The 20,183-nt window shown below is 32.9% G+C and overlaps 1 protein-coding gene across 8 annotated transcripts in view; it reads right to left on the bottom strand.

Moving 5' to 3' along the window:
- Positions 1–20,183, bottom strand: part of Dennd4a (DENN domain containing 4A) — a 134,727-nt gene that overhangs the window by 68,583 nt on the left and 45,961 nt on the right. For 7 of the 8 annotated variants that reach the window (XM_046426483.2, XM_046426482.2, XM_046426485.2 and 4 more), the window contains exons 2-8: positions 17,176–17,507; positions 14,312–14,561; positions 11,717–11,786; positions 8,103–8,272; positions 6,912–7,153; positions 4,185–4,251; positions 2,100–2,158 (exon numbers count right to left, since the gene is read on the bottom strand). In XM_046426483.2, the coding sequence (XP_046282439.1) occupies positions 2,100–2,158; positions 4,185–4,251; positions 6,912–7,153; positions 8,103–8,272; positions 11,717–11,786; positions 14,312–14,561; positions 17,176–17,486 (1,169 nt within the window). In that variant the 5' untranslated portion in view covers positions 17,487–17,507. Of the gene's footprint in view, positions 1–2,099; positions 2,159–4,184; positions 4,252–6,911; positions 7,154–8,102; positions 8,273–11,716; positions 11,787–14,311; positions 14,562–15,149; positions 15,310–17,175; positions 17,508–20,183 lie in introns of those variants that run through there. The other variant, XM_058573318.1, reaches the window with a different exon arrangement.

Raw genomic sequence — 20,183 nt, 5'->3', positions numbered from 1 at the left:
ACATGACAGTAGATTATATTTTGACATACTATATATACATGAAGTATAACATAGGATCCCATTCTTGTAGTTGAACAAAATGTGGAGTTTCACTAATCATATATGAACATAGGAATGTTATGCCCTATTCATTTTACTGTCTTTCCTATCCCCATCTGCCCTCCCTTTCTTTCATTCTCCTTTGTCTAATCCACTGAACTTCTATTCTCCCCACCCTAATTATTGTATGAACAATGCAGTTTTAAGAGGTTTCAAAATCATTCACTCTTTCTGCATTCTATTGAATATGAAAAATGAAAAGTTCTCTGCTTCATTTTAGGTAAAACTATCTGCTTAGTAGATAGTATCCAAATAAAGAATTCAATTAGGGGCGAGGTTATGGCTCAGTGGTAGAGCACTTGCCTTGCATGTATGAGGCACTAGGTTCGATCCCCGGCACCACATAAGAAACAAACAAACAAAATAAAAGTATTGTGTCCATCTACAATTAATATATATTCAGTTAATAAAAGGGATGTTTTGATTTAAAGTAAATATTTTAGCGGAAGTCTTTGTAACATGGCACATTTATCACTGCAATCATCAGAAAAGCTATGATTTATAGGTCCACCTCTCTTAAGGTAAATATATTAAAATGTGGATTTATGAATATATCATCCTACTATTGTAATGATAACAGCAAAAGGAAATCAAGAGCTACAAAGTGATGAGTCACACATATATAAAACAAATTAATAATCACAACAATAAACTTAGACATTCAAACAAAATACTAGTTTAAAAAAGCAAATAACTCAGTAAGTCAAACAGTAGTGTGCCTATATAATGTGAAACAACTGGTTTCATTGGATTAATTCTCTTATAACAAAGCAAAACTAATAAAATTTTCTTGGAGAAATAAAAATATATATCCACAAAAACTTGCATATATTTATAGAAGCATCATACATAGTAGCCAAAAATGTGAAAACCTCCCAACTGATGAACCCATAAAATATTGTATATGCATACAAGAGTATTAGTTGGCAACAAAAGGGAATAAAGTAATAAAACATGCTGCATCATGGGTGAACCTTGGAAACATGCAAAGTGAAAGAAGCCAGAAATAAACAAAAAGGCTACATATAATTCTGTTTTTATGAAATGTTCAAAATAGGCAAATCTATTGTAAAAGAAAGTAGATGCCTGCTTGCCCAGGGCTAGATAGGGGGTATATATATATATGTATGTGTGTGTGTGTATGTGTGTGTGTATATGTATATGTGTGTGTGTGTGTGTGTGTGTAATGATGGCAGGAGTAAAGAAGGTTAACTGCTGAAGTGTACAGTTTCTTTTTAGAGTGATGAAAGTTCTCTAAAATTTATTATAGTGATAGCTGTAGAACTTCATCAATATAATCACTAAATTGTTTAATTGGGCAAATGTATGGTATATGAATGTTATCTCAATAAAGCTGTTACCTAAATGAAGTCCTTTGATTTACAATCATCAATATTTCTAGTTTATTTCCAGCTCAAAGTTCTAAAAAACACACGGTCACTCTGGCTAAGTGCTGGTGATGAAATAATCTGCAATTCTTACAAAATTAACATAAAAGATGGCAGCTAGTCTCCCTTAGGTATGTGTTACATAATAGCTTAATTATATTCTAACTATTTCCTACAATAAAATTACCCAGCTAATTAAACTTCAAGATACTGCAGAGAAAACACTATAATTTCTCTGAACTTTCAAAATGCTGAAACACATTTTTCCAATCTACTATTTAAGAATTATAACAATTTTTATTTGGGTTAATTTTAAAATTGCATTTGAATGTTCTTCAGAGGATAACTGAAGCTAAAAATCGTTTTATAAGCTGCAACAGTAAGTGTTCGATGACAATAAAGACACAAAGCACTAAATACTATTGTAAAAGTTTTTCTTTATCAAAAACTATAATTCAAATATTAAGTAAAAGGAACTTAGTTAGGAAACAGTTAAATGAGAAGTATTTCCATTAACATTTTGAACTTTAGCTAGAAAGAGAATGCATATGAATATTACTTGAGCTCACACTAGATTTAGAGAACGATAAACAGAAATGAAAGTTTACTTGCCTTAGTGGAAGAGGAGAAGAAACAGGCTGACTGAGAATCAGATTATCATGTGGTGATAACTGGAAGATTTAAAATGATTTATTTAAAATAGGAAGATGAGCTTCAAAACAATATTTTCTGATAAAAACATATAAATTAATGATGTTGTCCATGAAGTTTCCAGGTTTACCAGTCTAAAAATAGTTAATATCACTCATTAAGATCCTAAAAAGTAGTCCTGACCTCTGACCCCTTCCGAGAACTTCTTATTCTGAATCCTAACTCTCTTCTTCTGACTCAACTTTTCCCTAATGTAATTTTAATAAATTTACATTACAAGACTAAATTATTCACTTAATACCATAAAAATGTGGGTCAGCAAAGTGCTATACAGAACAATTTCATAGGCTGTTTGTAAACAATTCTTCCTGGAATAAAGCTGAGCTTATTCTTTACATATTATCTAGCTAATTTTGTGCTCTAAAAGCAGAGCTGAGCAGTTTCAACAGAAATTGAATAGCCTATACAGACTAAAATGTTTAGTATAAGGTCCTTAACAGGAAAATTTTGCCAGCTTCCGCTATAAAACAAATCTTCTGTGTGTATTCAAATGGAGTGTGCTATATATACACTGTCACTAAATACCTACAAGTAAGACAAGAAATAACATGTAGATATTCAGACTGATTTTAAGGGTCATCAAAATGATATTTTCCTAGACATCTTATCTGTATCAATATAATAATGCAACTAATTTTATCTGCATTTTCAAATTTATGCATATTTCTACAATTTTATAAATATCTATTTGATAAATGGTTTCTAATATTAAATGATACCAGATTAAGGGCTGTGGTACACAGTAAAACATACATAGTGATAATACCTGAAAATATTTTCTTTATATAAATCACACCATAAATTATTAAATAAGCAGACAACTTACATTATCATGAGCACAAACAAAAAGAGGCATAGGGCTGGGGATACAGCTCAGTTGGTAGAGTGCTTGCCTCGAATGTATAAAGCCCTGGTTTCAATCCCCAGCACCACACACACACACACACACACACACACACACACACACTCACAGGCATAAACAAAAGAGAAAAGATACATTCAACTGGGAAAGAGATGGGGAAAATAATTCATAATCATTTAAAACTTCCCCATCACACCAAAGATATGGGCATTCCTTCCTACACTTCCTACAGTATATGCAAACGTATAACATTTCCATTTATCCATTCTAATACTAACACTAACTTATAAAATGATTGCCAAAGGCACAAACCCTCAAATACTTAGAACAAATTTTAAGGGGAAAATCCCTTCTTGTGTGTTCAAAATGTCTACTTTTTACCTACTTTTTAAACTTTTTAATCCTTTCTGAAGGGAAAAACATTAGATGCCTGGGAGTGAGTTAATAAAATATGAAGGATTCAAACTTCAACATGAAATAGTATCTGGTTTTCTTTAGATCTCAATTTTTTCTCCACTTAAAATATTTTTATACCCAAAGGACTTAAAAACAGCCACATCAACAGCAGCACAATTCACAATAGCTAAACTGTGGAACCAACCTAGATGCCCTTCAGTAGATGAATAAATTAAAAAAAAAATGTGGCATATATACACAATGGAATATTACTCAGCAATAAAAGAGAATAAAATCATGGCATTTGTGGGTAAATGGATGGAGTTGGAGAAGATAATGCAAAGGGAAGTTAGCCAATCCAAAAAAAACAAATGCCAAATGTTTTCTGATATAAGGAGACTGATTCACAGTGGGGTAGGCAGGGGGAACATGGGAGAAATAGATCAACTCAGGGGAGAGGGGTGCAAGGGGAAGGGAGGGGACAGAGGGTTAGAAATGATTGTGGAATGTGATGGACATCATTATCCAAAGTACATGTATGAAGACACGAATTTATATACAACCAGAGATATGAAAAATTGTGCTCTATATGTGTAATATGAATCCATTATGATTCCACTGTCATATGTAAAAAACATTTTTAAATAAATAAATAAAATCATTTTTATGTTATATTTTGATAGAGTCACTAATAAATTCACATGACACTCATATTAAGGAAATCTTACCTGAACTAAAATCCGTGGCCTCTGAGGAGATGGAAAAGGAACTTTATGCATAAAATGAGAAATATGCCTTAAAAACAAACAAAAAACCCAATTGATTCCAAAGTGAAAACTATATGCCATAAACGTTAATATGTCATTACAAGTCAAAGGTGAGTCAAATCCCTATGTCCCTACAAATCTAAAATCCCTAATATTATAAAAAGAAATGAACAATCTTCAAAAATTATGTTCCTCATTGAAACTACTTCTGCCTAAATCCAATAATTTTTCACAATAGCTGTTCATATTCAACAATATTTATCAATGTCTCAAAAGACATTTCAACTTTTACCTCTATGTGTCAATGATGTGACTATTATAAAGAACCAATTTCTTACATTTATAATATATTTTTTAGTCAATTTTTCATATTTTGGAAGTGATACAACCATTTAAAGTGCTCCAGAAAAATGAAAGTTCCAATGCTTCTCAATGATGAACACTAAATTTTCTATCAAACAAGTTTAAAATACTATTACTGACTTCGTAAGTTTTTTCCCAGAATAAAACAGATAAAAAATTAGATCAATTGGTTTTGCTTTGAACGCTATCAGAGAAAAATGGAAATTACAGTATAAAAAAATTTTGTTTTAGAAATAAGATGTTTTTTATTTTTCCTTTAAATACTATTTCAAAATTAGGTTGTTTTCAGAAGTGAGATCATTTCAAATGGATAGAGAAAACTGAAATAAATTTCATTAATTTTACAGATATGTCTTAAGTTTTTACTATGTATACAAGATACCAGCAGGGGCTGGGATGTAGCTCAGTGGTAGAACACTGGCCTAGCAAATATAAAGCCCTGCATTCAATCCCCAGCACTATAAAAACAAACAAAACACCAGACATGACAGGAAATGTAAACAAATACATAAAGCTATTAGTCTCTACCATTAAAGTACTCACAACCTAAAGGAAAAAAAAAAAAGTGACGGTGGGAACAACCATCACAGGACATAAATCTTCTCCAAATACTGAAGTAGTAAGAATAACAGAAATGAAAATTGTGATCCACAAATCCTTAAAGATTTCCAAGATTCATTCAGGGAGAATCTGTGAGATCAAAACTATTTTTACAATAATACTAAGACATCATTTTCCTTTTTCACTGGATTAACAACTGCACTGATGATACAAAAGCATTGTGGATAAAACTGCTGGCACCTGAGAATCAAGGCAGTGACACCAACCAAACTGTAGTAGCAATTATTATATTCTTTAATACCATATACTAATATAAAAAAGAACCATGAATTTCACTTAAGAATATTTTTGAAGGGCTGGGGGTTGTGGCTCAGTGGTAGAGCACTTGCCTAGAATGTGTGAGGTCCTGGGTTCAATCCTCAGCACCACATATTAATAAACAAAATAAGGTATTGTGTCCATCTACAACTAAAAAACGTTTAAAAAGAATATCTTTGAGCAGTAAAATTAATCTTATTAAATATCAACTCTGCCATACACAATAAAAATTACTCTGTGTGGCAAAAAGGAACACATGCATAAAGCACTTCCATTGTAAACAGAAGTACGGTAATTGTTTTGAGTTTGGAAAAGCCAAGTTTATATAGCAAGTCTGAGTGATTTAGTTGATTTCCAACCCATGGAAAGCCAGAAAGATGACTGACAAATAAAAACTACCCAGTGTTGCATAGTCAGCAGATATTTTCTCTATAAAAATGAACAAAGTGAGCTTGTGGCTACAAGAAAAATAATTGATAGTACTTGCTGCTAATAATTAAATTCAAACGTGCAAGTGAAAAATAAGAATTTTACCATCATGAACCTGACAATTTCCTGATAATCAAAATTTCTTCTGATGAGATAGATGGTAATATTAACAAACATGTTTTTTTATATTGATGATAAACATGTCTACATTATGAAGATGTGCTTGACTCAGCGAAATAGTATTTTCCAAATGACCAATTGTATAATATCGCAAAACTTTTGTTTTGGTACTAGAGAGGGTACTTTATCCCAAACTACATTCCCAGTCCTTTTTAGTATTTTTAAAATTTTTTTCAGAAAGGGTTTTGTTAAATTGACCCTGAACTTGAAATCCTCCTGCCTCAGCCTCCCAAATTACTGGGATTACAAGCATGCACTACCATGCCTAGAGTAAGGAATATTCTTAAAGGCTCATAATAAACCTAAATTATATCTAAGAACAAATTTAGATTTAAAAGTTCTAATATTGGCTAGAGACATAGCTCAGTGATATAGTGCTTACCTAACATGCGTGAGGCCATGGGCTCAATCCATAGTACCACTACCACCTCAACAAAAAATTCTAAAATTCCTCCAGATTAGGATCTTTAAGTTTTATAAAAGCATTTTTTCTTGTTTGGTTGGTGTTTTGGTGCTGGAGATCAAACCCAGGGCCTTCTGCATGCAATGCAAGCACTCTACCAACTAAGCTATATCCTCAGCCCCTATAAAAGCCTTTTTAAAGAGGCTCAAAATATTCATTTCAAACAATTCATCTCAAAACATTTACTTCATTGTTAAATAAAATTATTTTAAAAACACTTTAAAAGTATGACAATTAAATATTACCTGAGAGAAATAAAATGATCATTTTCCCCAAATAACTCTCAAGAAATAAAAATTACTCAATAATTAGTACACAAATACCACATAATAGAAAGGTCTGCCAAATTTTGAACCAAGAAACTTCTAACTTACTTCTCAATTGGAAGGACATGAGGTCCAGAGATTGAATAACGATAAAGAAAAGTCAGAAACTTCCTGAATGCATCAAAAAAAGGCCAGTGAGAAAGAAGACAGATGCATTTGTTAGTGTGAATTGTTTTAGAATTATCTGATTTCCCATCTGCCAGGGGTGCTAAACCCAAAAGAAGTCTCTGTTTTTCTGTGAGATTCTCCTCGGAGTATGGTTCATAAAACTGAATAGCAGCACCATAAACCTGCAAAACAAGTAACATATTTAATACATATATTTTGTATCATTTATTCAAATCACATCATCTGTTAAATATTTAGCAGGTGTTTGCCATAAGCCAGGCCAGGTATCAGGGACTAGGAACACAGTGATGAAAAGATAACACCCTTGCTTTCTTAGTGTACTTGAGAACTATATAGTAGTAGTATTACATACTCTTTTATTGAAAAAAGGTGTTTTAATTAAATTACGCTTTTAAAATAAAGGGTGAAAGTTATGGGCTGGGGTTGTGGCTCCATGGCAGAGCACTTGCCTCATGCAGGTGAAGCACTGGGTTCGATCCTCAGCACCACATTAAAAAAATAAATAAAATAAAGTATATATGTCATTTATAACTAAAAATTAAAAAATTTTTAAAAAGAGTGAAAGTTATTATAACAATATTCTCTGCAAGAAAATGGTTGCAATTATTTAATACAAAATTTTAGATAAGAAAATATAAATTCCAAATTTGAGAAATTCACTGAATTTCTCTGGACTTCAAGGTCTCCCTTCCAACTATGAGTCTATGATTCTAGGGCAAGGGATGTATATCAGTGGTGGAGTGCTTGCTTCATATGCACAAGGCCCTGAGTTTGATCCCTGGCATGGGATAGGGGAAAAGCTATAATTCTAAATCATGTTATATACTCAATAATGTCTTTTGCATTACTTTCAAAGCTTCATTATCACAGAAAATGAACCAATGAAGGATCATTATTTGATATTCACGAAAAAAGCATTTGGAAAGATGACAGAGTAAAAATTAATTCTTATTTCTCTGGATATAGTTGTTTTAACCAATTGGAAGAAGTATATGTATAATGGATTCTATTTAACCCATTCCTTTTTCTGTTATTCCTTGCAATATATAAAATTTAAGATTTGAAAATGTACAAGAAATCTGCAAACACTTTTATTAAAATACAAAGTACCTTTTCAGCTGAGGCTCCAGTTAACACAAATGTAGAAAACACAGGGAGAGGGTATTTGCTATTTGATGGCCAACATTCAATAGTTGCACCCATTGGTAAACAAAAAAGGGGAACAGATTCTGGTAGTGAAAATGATTCGTAATCTTCTTGAGGGTACCTACAAATTAGACCTATGAAAATAATGATAAATATTAGGTCATCATCTCTTGAATTTAGGTGTTCATAATCTGAATGATAATAAATTTGTTTTATTATTTCACATTGTACACATGTTCATCAAATAACTGAATGCTTCAGCAGGATTCATGTAGATTTTAATTCTCGAACATTAAAACTATTAAAATTGACTAAATGCTTAATATTTATCAAGCTTTATCTACAAAGGTTAGTGTGGGAGACCAACCTTACATGTGACTAAGTCACACTCCCCGGCTGGGTGCTGAGGCGCTCAGTCGCAGAAATGTGGCAGAGCTTTCCCCACCCTTCTTGGGTTTGATGGTCAGTGTCTCGTGCATGGGTGTGTCTTGCTACAGCCCCATGGGTGAAGCTATACTCACCTGTTCCTTTGTAATATAACCCCTTGCCCTGTTTAGGATAGAATCTTCCATAGAAATGCCTTATGTGTGTCCCCTTCTCTTACTGTGCTCTTGGGTGTGGCCTACCCAGGTGTCAGTCAACCTGCTGACAGTAGACATCATGAAGATAAACTCAGCCCCCTGAAACCTGACCCCTTGCCTCATCTGAATAGCTTCTCCTCAATAAAAGGGGTCAGCGCATGCTCTTGCTCAGCTCTCTCTTTCTTTCTCTCTGCGGATCCTTAAGGTCAGAGAAGCCGTCACAGGGACCCCAAAGAAAAAGGTATTTGTGTCTCTTGTGTGGTTATTTCGTGTAGCCCAGTTAGCCCAGTTTAACTGGAGTGACCCCTGAGCCTTTTAGTCACGAGAACAGAAACTCAGCAGGCTAGGTGAAGGCTAACAAAAAGGACAATCCTGTAGAAACACACATATACACTCCTAAAAATTCAGTTTATGGCCACAAACTATAAAGCATATTTTTTGAAATTTTCAATATGTTTATTTGCATATATTCACTCCACCAGTTCTCAATAACTTTCCCTCGTGGGACTTTTCATACATTAAACTATACATGTCATAGAAGTATATGTACTTTCTAGCACAAATGCAAAAAAATTCTCAAAAATATAGCAGTTATCTATTATGACATCATCAAAATAGTGTTAACTCAAACTCAGCTTCTAAATAATCCCAGCTATTATAAAAAGTCTGAGCTTTAATTAGCCTATGATTTTGCATTATGTAGACTAGTCTTAAAAATGGCCCATGCTTCTATTGAACAAATTCTAGGAGCAGGGCCTTATATTATATTTTGTGGGACTAGAAACAGAAAACAGGTTGCCATCTCTGAAGCTCTTAAAGACAAAAGGAAATCATCACTAGATGTGGCCACAAAACAAAATGATAAACTGGGAATAGGAGTAGTTAGTTCTACCACTAGGGAGAATAGAAAATTAAGAGTGCAGGACTCTAATTTTAAAAGGCTGAATCTGCAATCTTATAAATAAGATCTGTATGTTTGGTATTTTGCGGTCTCTGGAAATTGAACATTTCAGGCTGGGACTGTAGCTCAGGCATAGAGCGCTTGCCTAACACATGTGAGGCACCACATAAAAATAAAAATAAACAAAACAAAATAAAGGTACTGTGTCCATCTATAACTAAGAAAAAAAAAGAAATTAAATACTTCAACAGTGTATCATAAACCTGCAAATTAGTTTACAATATTTTTCATTTTTGTGAAATATAATTACATATAAACTACTGAATTTGACTAAATTTATTGTAAATATTTTAAAAGATAAAGAAAAATATATAGCTTTCCCTTATTTTCTTATTTTTACATTTTAGTATTTTATTTTTTTCTATCTATTGATTTATTTTAGTTAAATATAAGATTAGGATTCATTTTGACAAGATTATAAAAGCATGGAACATTAAGTTGTTTGATTCAGTTCCCAGTACTTCCCATTTCCCTCCCCTCTTCCCTCTCACTGTTCCCTTTCCTCTATCCTATTGATATTTTTGCTATTTACTTATAGTTTTTTCTTACATTAGTGTTGTGTGGATTGTACATGATGGTGATTCACTGCAGTATATTCATACATGTACACAGGAAAATTAGGTCAGATTCATTCCACTGTTCTTATCTCATCTCTTCTCCGTCCTCCCCTTTTTTAAAAATGTGTTTTTTTAGATGTTGATGGACATTTATTTATTTATTTATTTATTTACATGTGGTGCTGAGAATTGAACCCAGACAAGCATTCTACCACTGAGCCACAATTCTAGTCCTTTCCCTTCCCTTTAATACTCTTTGTCTACTCCACTCTTCTATTCTATTTTTCATCCCCCACCCCCTTATTATAGATTAGCTTCTGTGTATCACAGAAAACATTCAACCTTTGACTTTTGGGGACTGGCTTATTTCACCTGGAATGATAATCTCCAGTTCCATCCATTTACTAGCAAATGCTATACTCTCCCTCCCTCTTTCTCTCCATACACACACACACACACACACAATCACATTTTCTTTATCTATTCATCTGTTGAAGGTTATTTAGTTTGGTTCCACAGCTTGGCTATTATGAATTGCACTGCTATAAACATTGATGTGTCTGCATCACTGTACTAAGCTGATTTTATTTTTTTTTAATATTTATTTTTTAGGTGGACATGGACACAACATGGACACAACACAATGCCTTTATTTTTATGTGGTGGTGAGGATCGAATCCAGGTCCCGCCCGTGCTAGGTGAGCGCTCTACCACTGAGCCACAATCACAGCCCCTATGCTGATTTTAAATCTTTTGGATATATACCAAGGCATACGATAGCTGGGTAGTAAAGACAGTTCCATTTCTAGTTTTTTGAGGAATCTCCATACTGCTTTCCAAAGTCGTTACACTAATTTGCAGTCCTACCAATAATGTATGAGTATACCTTTTTCCCCACATCCTCACCAACACAGTTATTTGTATTCTTGGTAATTGCCATTCTGACTGGAGTGAGATGAAATCTCAATGTAACTTTAAAAAAATTGTAGTTGTAAATGGACAGAATGCCTTTATTTTATTTGTTTATTTTTATGTAGTGCTAAGGATCAAACCCAGTGCCTACACATGCTAGGCAAGCGCTCTGCCACTGAGATACAGACCCAGCCCATCAATGTAGTTTTAATTTGTATTTCCCTAATTGCTAGAAATATTGAACATTTTTTCCATATATTTTTTGACTCTTTACATTAGCTTTTCCCTTCTTCCTACAAAGTATGAAGTTAAAGAGAAGAGTTACCAGAGAACTGATACCTGCTTATTATTTAAATGTGAGGCTTAAAAAACACATTTTTTTCATATTAATCTTCCAGACAGCATCTAAAAACATATGGATAAGATAAAACTAAGAATCAACAAGATACGTTAGAGTCCCAGTACTGATACTAACATATCATAAACAGGCTTTGTTTCTTTTTTTAACCTTAGCTTACTTCACAATGCACATATATATATAAAATATGCCCTGAAAAATGTACTTACCAGCTTTGTAAGATATAGTGTTAGTCTTTGCCACCGATTTCTTATAACATAAGTACACTGCAGATCCCCACTGAGTTAAGAGAGAGAAAGAGAGAAATAATATTTAATTTTAAAAGACAGTAACTAGACAAAATATGGCATCTCCAGATACTATAGTATATATTATCTAAAATGTAGTAACAGATTTTTCTCTGCTAGGTATTTTCAGTTTGTTATTCTGTGTTTTATTGGCATCATTGCCCAGTTTTCTTTTGGAAGTAAAATTAAACTGTTGTTGTTGTTGTTATTCCAATAATGTGAGGAAAAGTTGACTTTTTGATACAAAACTAAGCCACAACAATTCAGATAGTTATTCTAAGTCCAAGCCTTAGGCAGAAATGATAAATTAAGAAGTATCTATTCATCTGCATACCTTCCATTTGACTCCATACCCCTTCCAGATATTGCAAGAATTTTTCTGAAGTCTTTTATGCCACAACTCAAAGAGTTGTAATTTGCTATATCCATTTTCTTATTTCTCATCATTTTCTGAATCCATTCCAAATTGGACCTTTTTTTTTTTTGGTACCAGTGATTGAACCAATCCCCACCACTTTTTATTTATTTTATAGTTGTAGATGGACAGCCAGCCTTTATTTGTTTATTTTTTATGTGGTGCTGAGGATGAAACCCAGCACCTCACACATACTATGCAAGCCCACTGCCACTGAGCTATAGCCCCACTGCTTGCTTGTTTATTTATTCATTTATTTTGAGAGAGGGTTTCAGCTAAGTGTCTGAGGCTGGCTTTGATTTGGCAATTCACCTGCCTCAGCCTCCTGAGTCACTGGGATTGCAGGTATGCACCACCACATCTGGCTAGGCCTCTTTTTACACACCTGAGCTAAGAGTGAGGTCTTTTAAAAATAACATATAATAATTGTACATATTTATAAGGTATAATGTGATATTTTAATACATGTATATAAAGTGTAGTGATGTAAGAGTGATTTTTACATTTTTAAAGGGTTGTTTATTAGGGCCTGGACTAGGCTTGTGGCAATGAAGTGGGTGAGAAGTGGTAAAGTTCAAGATATGTTTTAAAATTAGTCAATAGAGTTTACCGAAGAACAGAATGAATAGTAGAATTCTAAGAAAGGTTAGGATTATTCTAAGGATTATTAGTCTGATTATTAGTCTGAGTAACTAGAAAAGTAGAATTTCTATTTGAAGACTATGGAGTTCAGCAGATTTGGAAAGACACATTAGGAGTCCAATATTGATAATGTGAAATTTGAGATATTCTATTAAATAAGATACCTAAAAAGAAATAATAAATGAGAGAAATCCAGGTTAGACACATAAACATAGATGGCATCCACACATAGCCTGTATTTAAATAATCAGATCATCAAGGGAATGAGTTTAGATGGTAAAGGTAAATGGAGTGAGGATTGAACTCAGGGGCACTCCAATACACAGGAGTTTGGGAGATAGAAAGGCATCTGCAAAGGCAGAAAAGTAATGATGGGTGATATAGTAAGAAAAACAAGGTAGGGCTGGGGTTGTGGCTCAGAGGGAGAACGCTTGCCTCTCATGCATGAGGCACCAGGTTTGATCTTCAGCACCACATAAAAATAAAACAAAGATATTGTGTCCACCTTTAACTAAAAATAAATTAGAAAAAAAAGAAAAACAAGCTAGTACATGAGAGAGAATACATCCTGTCTTCCTGCCATGGTTTCCCAAAAAAAAAAAAAAAAAAAAAAAAAAAAAAAATCACCTATATCAAAACTTTCTAAAAAATTGAGACAGGAAACTAATAATTGGACTCAACAAGAAATCTTGATGGAATGATAGAGACAAAATAAACAGAGTCAAAGTGAGGAATGGGACAAAATGTACTCAACTCTTTTGAAAAGTTTTATTATTAAGAACAATGGAAGGAGCAACAGAAGGAGGAAAATATGGGACCAAAAAAATTTGTAAAGATATCTTGCAGTATACTACTTTGGATTCTGTAGGAAATAAATTTTGATAGGGAAAATCTGATGATTCAAAAAAAATTAGGGAGAGTTGCTGAAGCCAAGACCTCAAAGCTGTGTATGGTATGGAACCCAGCACACAAGTTGGGGGTGGGGGTAGTTAGAGACAGCATATTGCTTTTGCAGTTAAAAAGGAATAGTTATGGCTTTTGTGGGAGGGGGGAGTTGGTACTGAGGATTGAACTTAGGGGCACTTAAAACACTGAGGTTCATCCCCAGCCTTTTTTTATATATTTTTTTTAGAGACAGGGTCTCACTGAGTTTCTTGGGGCCTTGCTAAGTTGTTGAGGCTGGCTTTGAACTCATGATCCTCCTGCCTCAGCCTCCTGAGCTGCTGGGCATGTGCTACCACGGCTGGCTAGGTTTTTAAATATTTTTTTTAAAAAAGGGTTTTGCATAGCTTCTTTTGAAAATACAACTAAAATACTTTCTCAAAATGAAATAGCCAACATCTTCAAAAACATTTTTCAAGTCTGTGATTATGCTATGTTTTTTTCAAGAAAAGATTCATTTAGAATTATGCTTTTTTTCCTCCAGTGGCTAACTTTACCAGTGCAAAAGAATCACTTACCATACTATTATTGAGATTCTTGTCGACTTTGCAGAATGTGTGTGGTGGACTTTCTCCTTTACTGGGAATAATAATACATATGTCTGTGACAGCCAATGTATTCTGAGTCACATTTTCAGAGGCTCTTCGATAAGTGACATAAATCCTTTGTGATGAGGTACTGCCACTAATATTTGCAGGATGCCCATAAGGAGTACTTTGAATAATTTCACAACCCTGTTTCAATCTTTCTTTCCAGTCATATAAAACCCTAAAAAATAAATAAATAAATACACAAAGCACCCTTAAATTTGAAAAGTTATATTCTCAGGCATTATAAATTCATTCTAAAATGTGAAGTGTGGCACACTGTATTAGATGAATTAAATTAGACAATTAGATTGTTTATTAAAACCAAGCATTTTCTTTAGAAAAACCAATGTACATTTTGGCCAAAGTTAAAATTTTACAAAAGGTTACATGCCCAGACAGTATAGAACTTTCTTGCACATTTTTATTTCCAATACATCCCTCATCTTTAAGAGTGATATATTTTTAATTTCTCTAAGAGTTTAATTTCTCCAAGAAAAAGAAAAATAACTTCAAATATATCTTTAATAAGAGTCTGTGTGAAAGGGCTGAAGATAGTGGTGGTAGAGCACTTGCCTGGCAAGCCCAAGTCCCTGGAGTCATATCCCTAGCACCCAGAAAAGAAGGAAAAAAGGCAGGGTAAAAGACAGCTTTTTTCTTCTTTACTCTGTGTGGTAAAATCATAAGCTTTTAATAAAGAACAGGCCAAGCATTATTTTTTTAATAATACTTAAAGCACTTGGGAACACCAAGAAAACTTCATACTTACAGATTAGGTTATTTCCTCACAGAATTCACTAACTTCAGAACGAAGTCCTTTACATTGGTTTAAAAAAAAAAAGTTTAAAGCTCTACTACTTTAAATATGTCTCTGATTTTGATATAAAAATGGTTATAACAGGCAACATCTTCAAAATCAATCAAAATTCCTGGAAATAATAAACAAATTTAATGCCAAGAATCGGTCACATTATTTTTTCTAATAAAATCATGCCTTCCTAAAGAATTATAATTTCCCTTTTTATCCTGGCTCTCAACAATATTTTACTGAAAATTCAGAGTTATATTTGATGTTCAATCACAACTGTGTTAACCTTAATGTTAGCTTAAGTGCTTGGTTTTCCTCCTTTTGATCTTCTTTTTTTTTTTTAACCAAAAGAAAAAGAGGAACCTAATAACAGAGAAGATATAAATGAATTCAAGTTCCTGCCAACTCTTATTAGCTGTTTTATTTTAGTCAATACTTAAACTTCTCTGAGCCTTATACCACTTAACTATAAAATCAAACATTTTAGCTTCAAAGGATATTATAAAAGAAGTAAAAAGATAAGCCACAGAATAGAAGAAAATATTAACAAACCATATAACTAATAAGGGATTGTATCTAAAATATGTAAAGAACTAGTACAGCTCAACAAAAAAAGACATCCCGATTAAAAAATGGGCAAAGAGGGGCTGGGGATGTGGCTCAAGTGGTAACGCGCTCGCCTGGCATGCGTGGGGTGCTGTGGGTTCGATCCTCAGACCACATAAAATAAATTAAAGATGTTGTGTCTGCCAAAAACTGAAAAATAAATATTAAAAAATTCTCTCTCAAAAAAAAAATGGGCAAAGAATTTGAACAGATATTTCTCCAAAGACACACAAATCTGCAGAGTAAGCACATGAAAAGATAAGATACTCAACATCATTAGCCATCAGATGAATGCAAATCAAGACTGCAATGATTTATCATCTCACACCCATTAGGGCAGCTATAATTTAAAGGCAAATATGAAATATTATCTAGGATATGAAATATTAGCTGGGATATAGAGAAACTGAAACCCTCATACACCACTTGTGGGAATGCATAATGGTGGAGATGCTTTGGAACATTCTGGCAGTTCCTCAAAAAGTTAAATTCAGGATTACCACAAGACCCTGGCAATTCTACTCCTAGGTTTTTTTCACAAAAATGAAAACATGTCTACATAAAAACTTTTACATGATTATTCAGCAGCATTATTCATATAGCCAAAAAGTGCAAATATCCCAAATATCCATCAACAGATGAATGTATAGATAACGTATGAGCCATATGATAGAATACTATCCAGCCATATGAAGGAATAACGTGTAGACACATACTACAACATGGATGAACATTGAAACCATCATGCTAAGTGAAAGAAACCAGTCATTAAAGACTACATATAGTATTATTCCATTTGCATGAAACATTCCAAATAGAAAAATCCATAAAAACCGAATGTAAAATGTGATTGCCTAGGGCTGAGTGGTTAGGTGAACTGGGTAGCAACTACTACAAGTACAGGATTTCTTTTGGGCATGATAGAAATGTCTAAAATATATTGTGGTAGTGGTTGCGTAACTCTGTGAATATATTAAAAACCCACTGAATGGTATACTTCAAATGGGTGAATTTTATGCTATGTAATTGTATTTAAGTTGTTACATACAAAAAAAAAGTTCAATACAGTACCCTAAGTAAGGCTCTAATCTACCTCAAGATTCTTGTTTGACACATAGTTAAGCATCCATCTAAAATCATTATAATATGCTTAAGGTATTATGTACATCTAAACTAAAAATATTAGAGACAGGCAGAGAGAGAGAGAGAGAGAGGGGTAGAGGGGAGTACACAGAGAATAGAGGATTCTGGATGTAAACATGTCTATTTTTTTTTACAGCTACCATATCTCTATTAATGAACTAAATGAATCACTAACTTTAAAACCTACAAGTATATTATTTGAATCAGTAACTATAATTCATTTTTAAAAACTACTTACCCCAGGTCTGTAAGTGGAGGTTTATCTCTTCCTCTTCTATAACAAAGGTAAATCTGGGGACCCACAAGACTCCCATTATTGAGATCCGCTGACAGTCCGGTTGGAGTAACATCAATGCACACATAATCCCGTGGTACTTCTTCCCCAAGAGATTTAATAATAACTGAAACATCTGTGATAGGTTCTTTTGGTTTAGCTACTTTATGACAGGCATCATTGAAGTGAATTTCTTCTTCAAGAGGTTTTGAAACATCAGTTAGTCCTGCTACAACAAAGTAGTCAGCAACCCGAGGTCCCTTGTCTTCAATCATCTTCCATTACAGAAAGTACATCTAAAAGAAAAATCAGAGTGGTATGGTACTATAATAAGCCAAGTAAAGATAAGCGGTTGGTGTACAAATAAGAACAACAAAACTATTAAAAGAGTAGTAGCTCCAAGCACCACACACACAAAAAAAGAGCAGTAGGATCTTTCTGATATTCATACTAGCATTATATATTTAACCTTTATAAGTAAAGAACATACATTTTTGTAAGAATGATTATCATCAGCATTTTGTTTATTATAAAAATAATGCATTAATTTCTAATTTTAGCTGGGCATGATGATTCATTCCTATAAACCCAGAAACTCAGGAGGCTGAGGCAGGAGGATCACAAACTCAAGGCCAGCCAGGCTCAGCAACTTAGTGTAGCCCTAAGCAACTCAGTAAGACCCTGTCTCTAAATAAAATACAAAAAAGGGAGGAGGACGTGGCTCAGTGGTTAAGCACCTCTGGGTTCAATCCCCAGTACCAAACAAACAAAAACAAAAAACAAATAAATAACCACTAGCACAGGAAGATAATAGTTTCAGCCCCTATTCTAAAAACACACAAGGAAAAATCCACCATGAATGAGTCTCAGCAAACAGAAGAATTTCAAATAATAAATGTAGGGAAGAGATTATAACTGTTAATACATGCACATAATAAATTCAAAGGAAAATACACAAAGCAATTTACCATATTTGTAAACACTTTAATAATAAAACAGAAGAATTTCAAATAATAAGTGTAGGGAAGAGATTATAACTGTTAATACATGCACATAATAAATTCAAAGGAAAATACACAAAGCAAAATTTACCATATTTGTAAACACTTTAATAATAAAATCTTCTCCAACTGTCAATTATCATTTAACCTTATTTTTTAAACTAGGAGAATACAGTAAACAATACTGTCATTATTCATATACCTCTATTATTGGAAAAATTTTATCTGAAACAGAATTTCCCAGCCCATGTTTCAGAAGTTATACTTAGTTCCTACAAATGAAAAGAAAGGATTCCAAGGACAAATAAATTAGGTACATATACTTTACACCTCTTTGGAATATTTACTATGTGGCAGGGAATAGGGGTAAGAGAATAACAAAGCTCAGCAGTCATTTGATAAGGTAGCTGATTGACCTGGCTTAACCCAGAATTTCTGTAGTCTATTTGAGCAATGAATCCTGTTTTATTCCCTAACAACAAGAAAAACCCTTACAACAAGCCTTAGAAAATGCTAGTTTGAAGTAAATAACTGGGGGCTGGGGTTGTGGCTCAGCGGCAGAGCGCTCGCCTAGCACATGTGAGGCCCTGGGTTCAAACCTCAGCACCACATAAAAATAAATAAAGATATTGTGTCCAACTAAAAAATAAAAAAAAATTAAAAAGAAAGTAAATAATCTTTCCTATGGACAATAAAAAGCTTAGGGCAAAGAAATTCTTTTGTGTAATATATGCTTACTTGTTCATAATTACAACCATTTTCATCACTATCCCAAGCTCATTTTATTTTCTATATTACTAATATCATGAGTTTCCAAAATTCCGCCACATTTCTTATAATGTGTATTCACTGTTTAAAGATACTCTGTAAATTCTCTATTTTCTTAGAAAATGAGCCTAAATAAGGATTACATGTTCCCACTTATTTTATTAAGATGTTACTTAATAAAATAAGATGCCTTATTTTATTAAGATGGCTCCCATGCAACAATTCCTTTATACACAAGTGCTAAACTTTTCAGATACTCCTCTTAGACCAATATTAAGATGGATGTAATAATCTGTTTTCCTGAGGAGACTGTTAAATGCCAACTCATTACTCTCAGGTGACTGCATAAAATATATGCTCTAGAAAATAGCAGTTTTAACCAGTTAACAACCAATTTATTTTTAAAAAGTAGTAAAAAAAAAAAAAAAAACCCACAAAACTACTTTTTTTAGTTTTTACCTAACTTTTAAAATCCACTTCACTAGCCTTTAAAAACAAATTTTAATGGCTGTATGATATTTTATGGCTAAACATTACTGATCTAACTTTATCTATTGCTGATCATTTATAACTTCCATATATTTTGCTAATATTTTTAAATGCTATAAGTAAATAACCTTGAACATAAACTTCTTGCCACAACTCATTAGTTTATAGGATAAATTCATTTAAGTGAAATTATTAGATCACAAATTACATTGCCTCTGAGTTTATGTGCTTTTAAGTGTCTGTGAATTTTAAATTGTAAGTTCTTGATAGATAGTGGTCTTAAAAATTACTTTGGTATAGCACTTTCATTATAACAAATAAATTAAAATATGTTCCTTTTTTCCTAGATTCTAACTTCATGTTATTTAAAGTAAAGAATAAAATCACTATGCCATATAATAGTTTTATGTGTTGCTGTGCAGGAAAAGGGGAAAGAAAATGGAAATAATACCACCATGAAAGCATAGATATTTATAAGCTTTTCTGGAAAATTATTACCTTAGCTTTGGAAATAAACAGCTATTATACTGATAAACAAACATTTGTGAGAAACAGATATAAAAATTGCTTTCTATTAGATTTCCCTGGTTTACAAATTTTAATAATTTGATTTCATTCACAATTGAATATAGTAAATAATGAATAAAAGAGAACAAGGTATTGTTCTTTATCAATAAATATAAGAAAAAAATAGAGCATTTGGGGAAAGCAGTC

This window comes from Marmota monax, unplaced genomic scaffold (genome assembly GCF_021218885.2).
Source record: "Marmota monax isolate L192 unplaced genomic scaffold, Marmota_monax_Labrador192_F-V1.1 WCK01_AAM20220418_F8-fsc00078, whole genome shotgun sequence".
Lineage (NCBI taxonomy): Eukaryota > Metazoa > Chordata > Mammalia > Rodentia > Sciuridae > Marmota > Marmota monax.
This window is presented reverse-complemented; position numbering and strand designations above follow the sequence as displayed.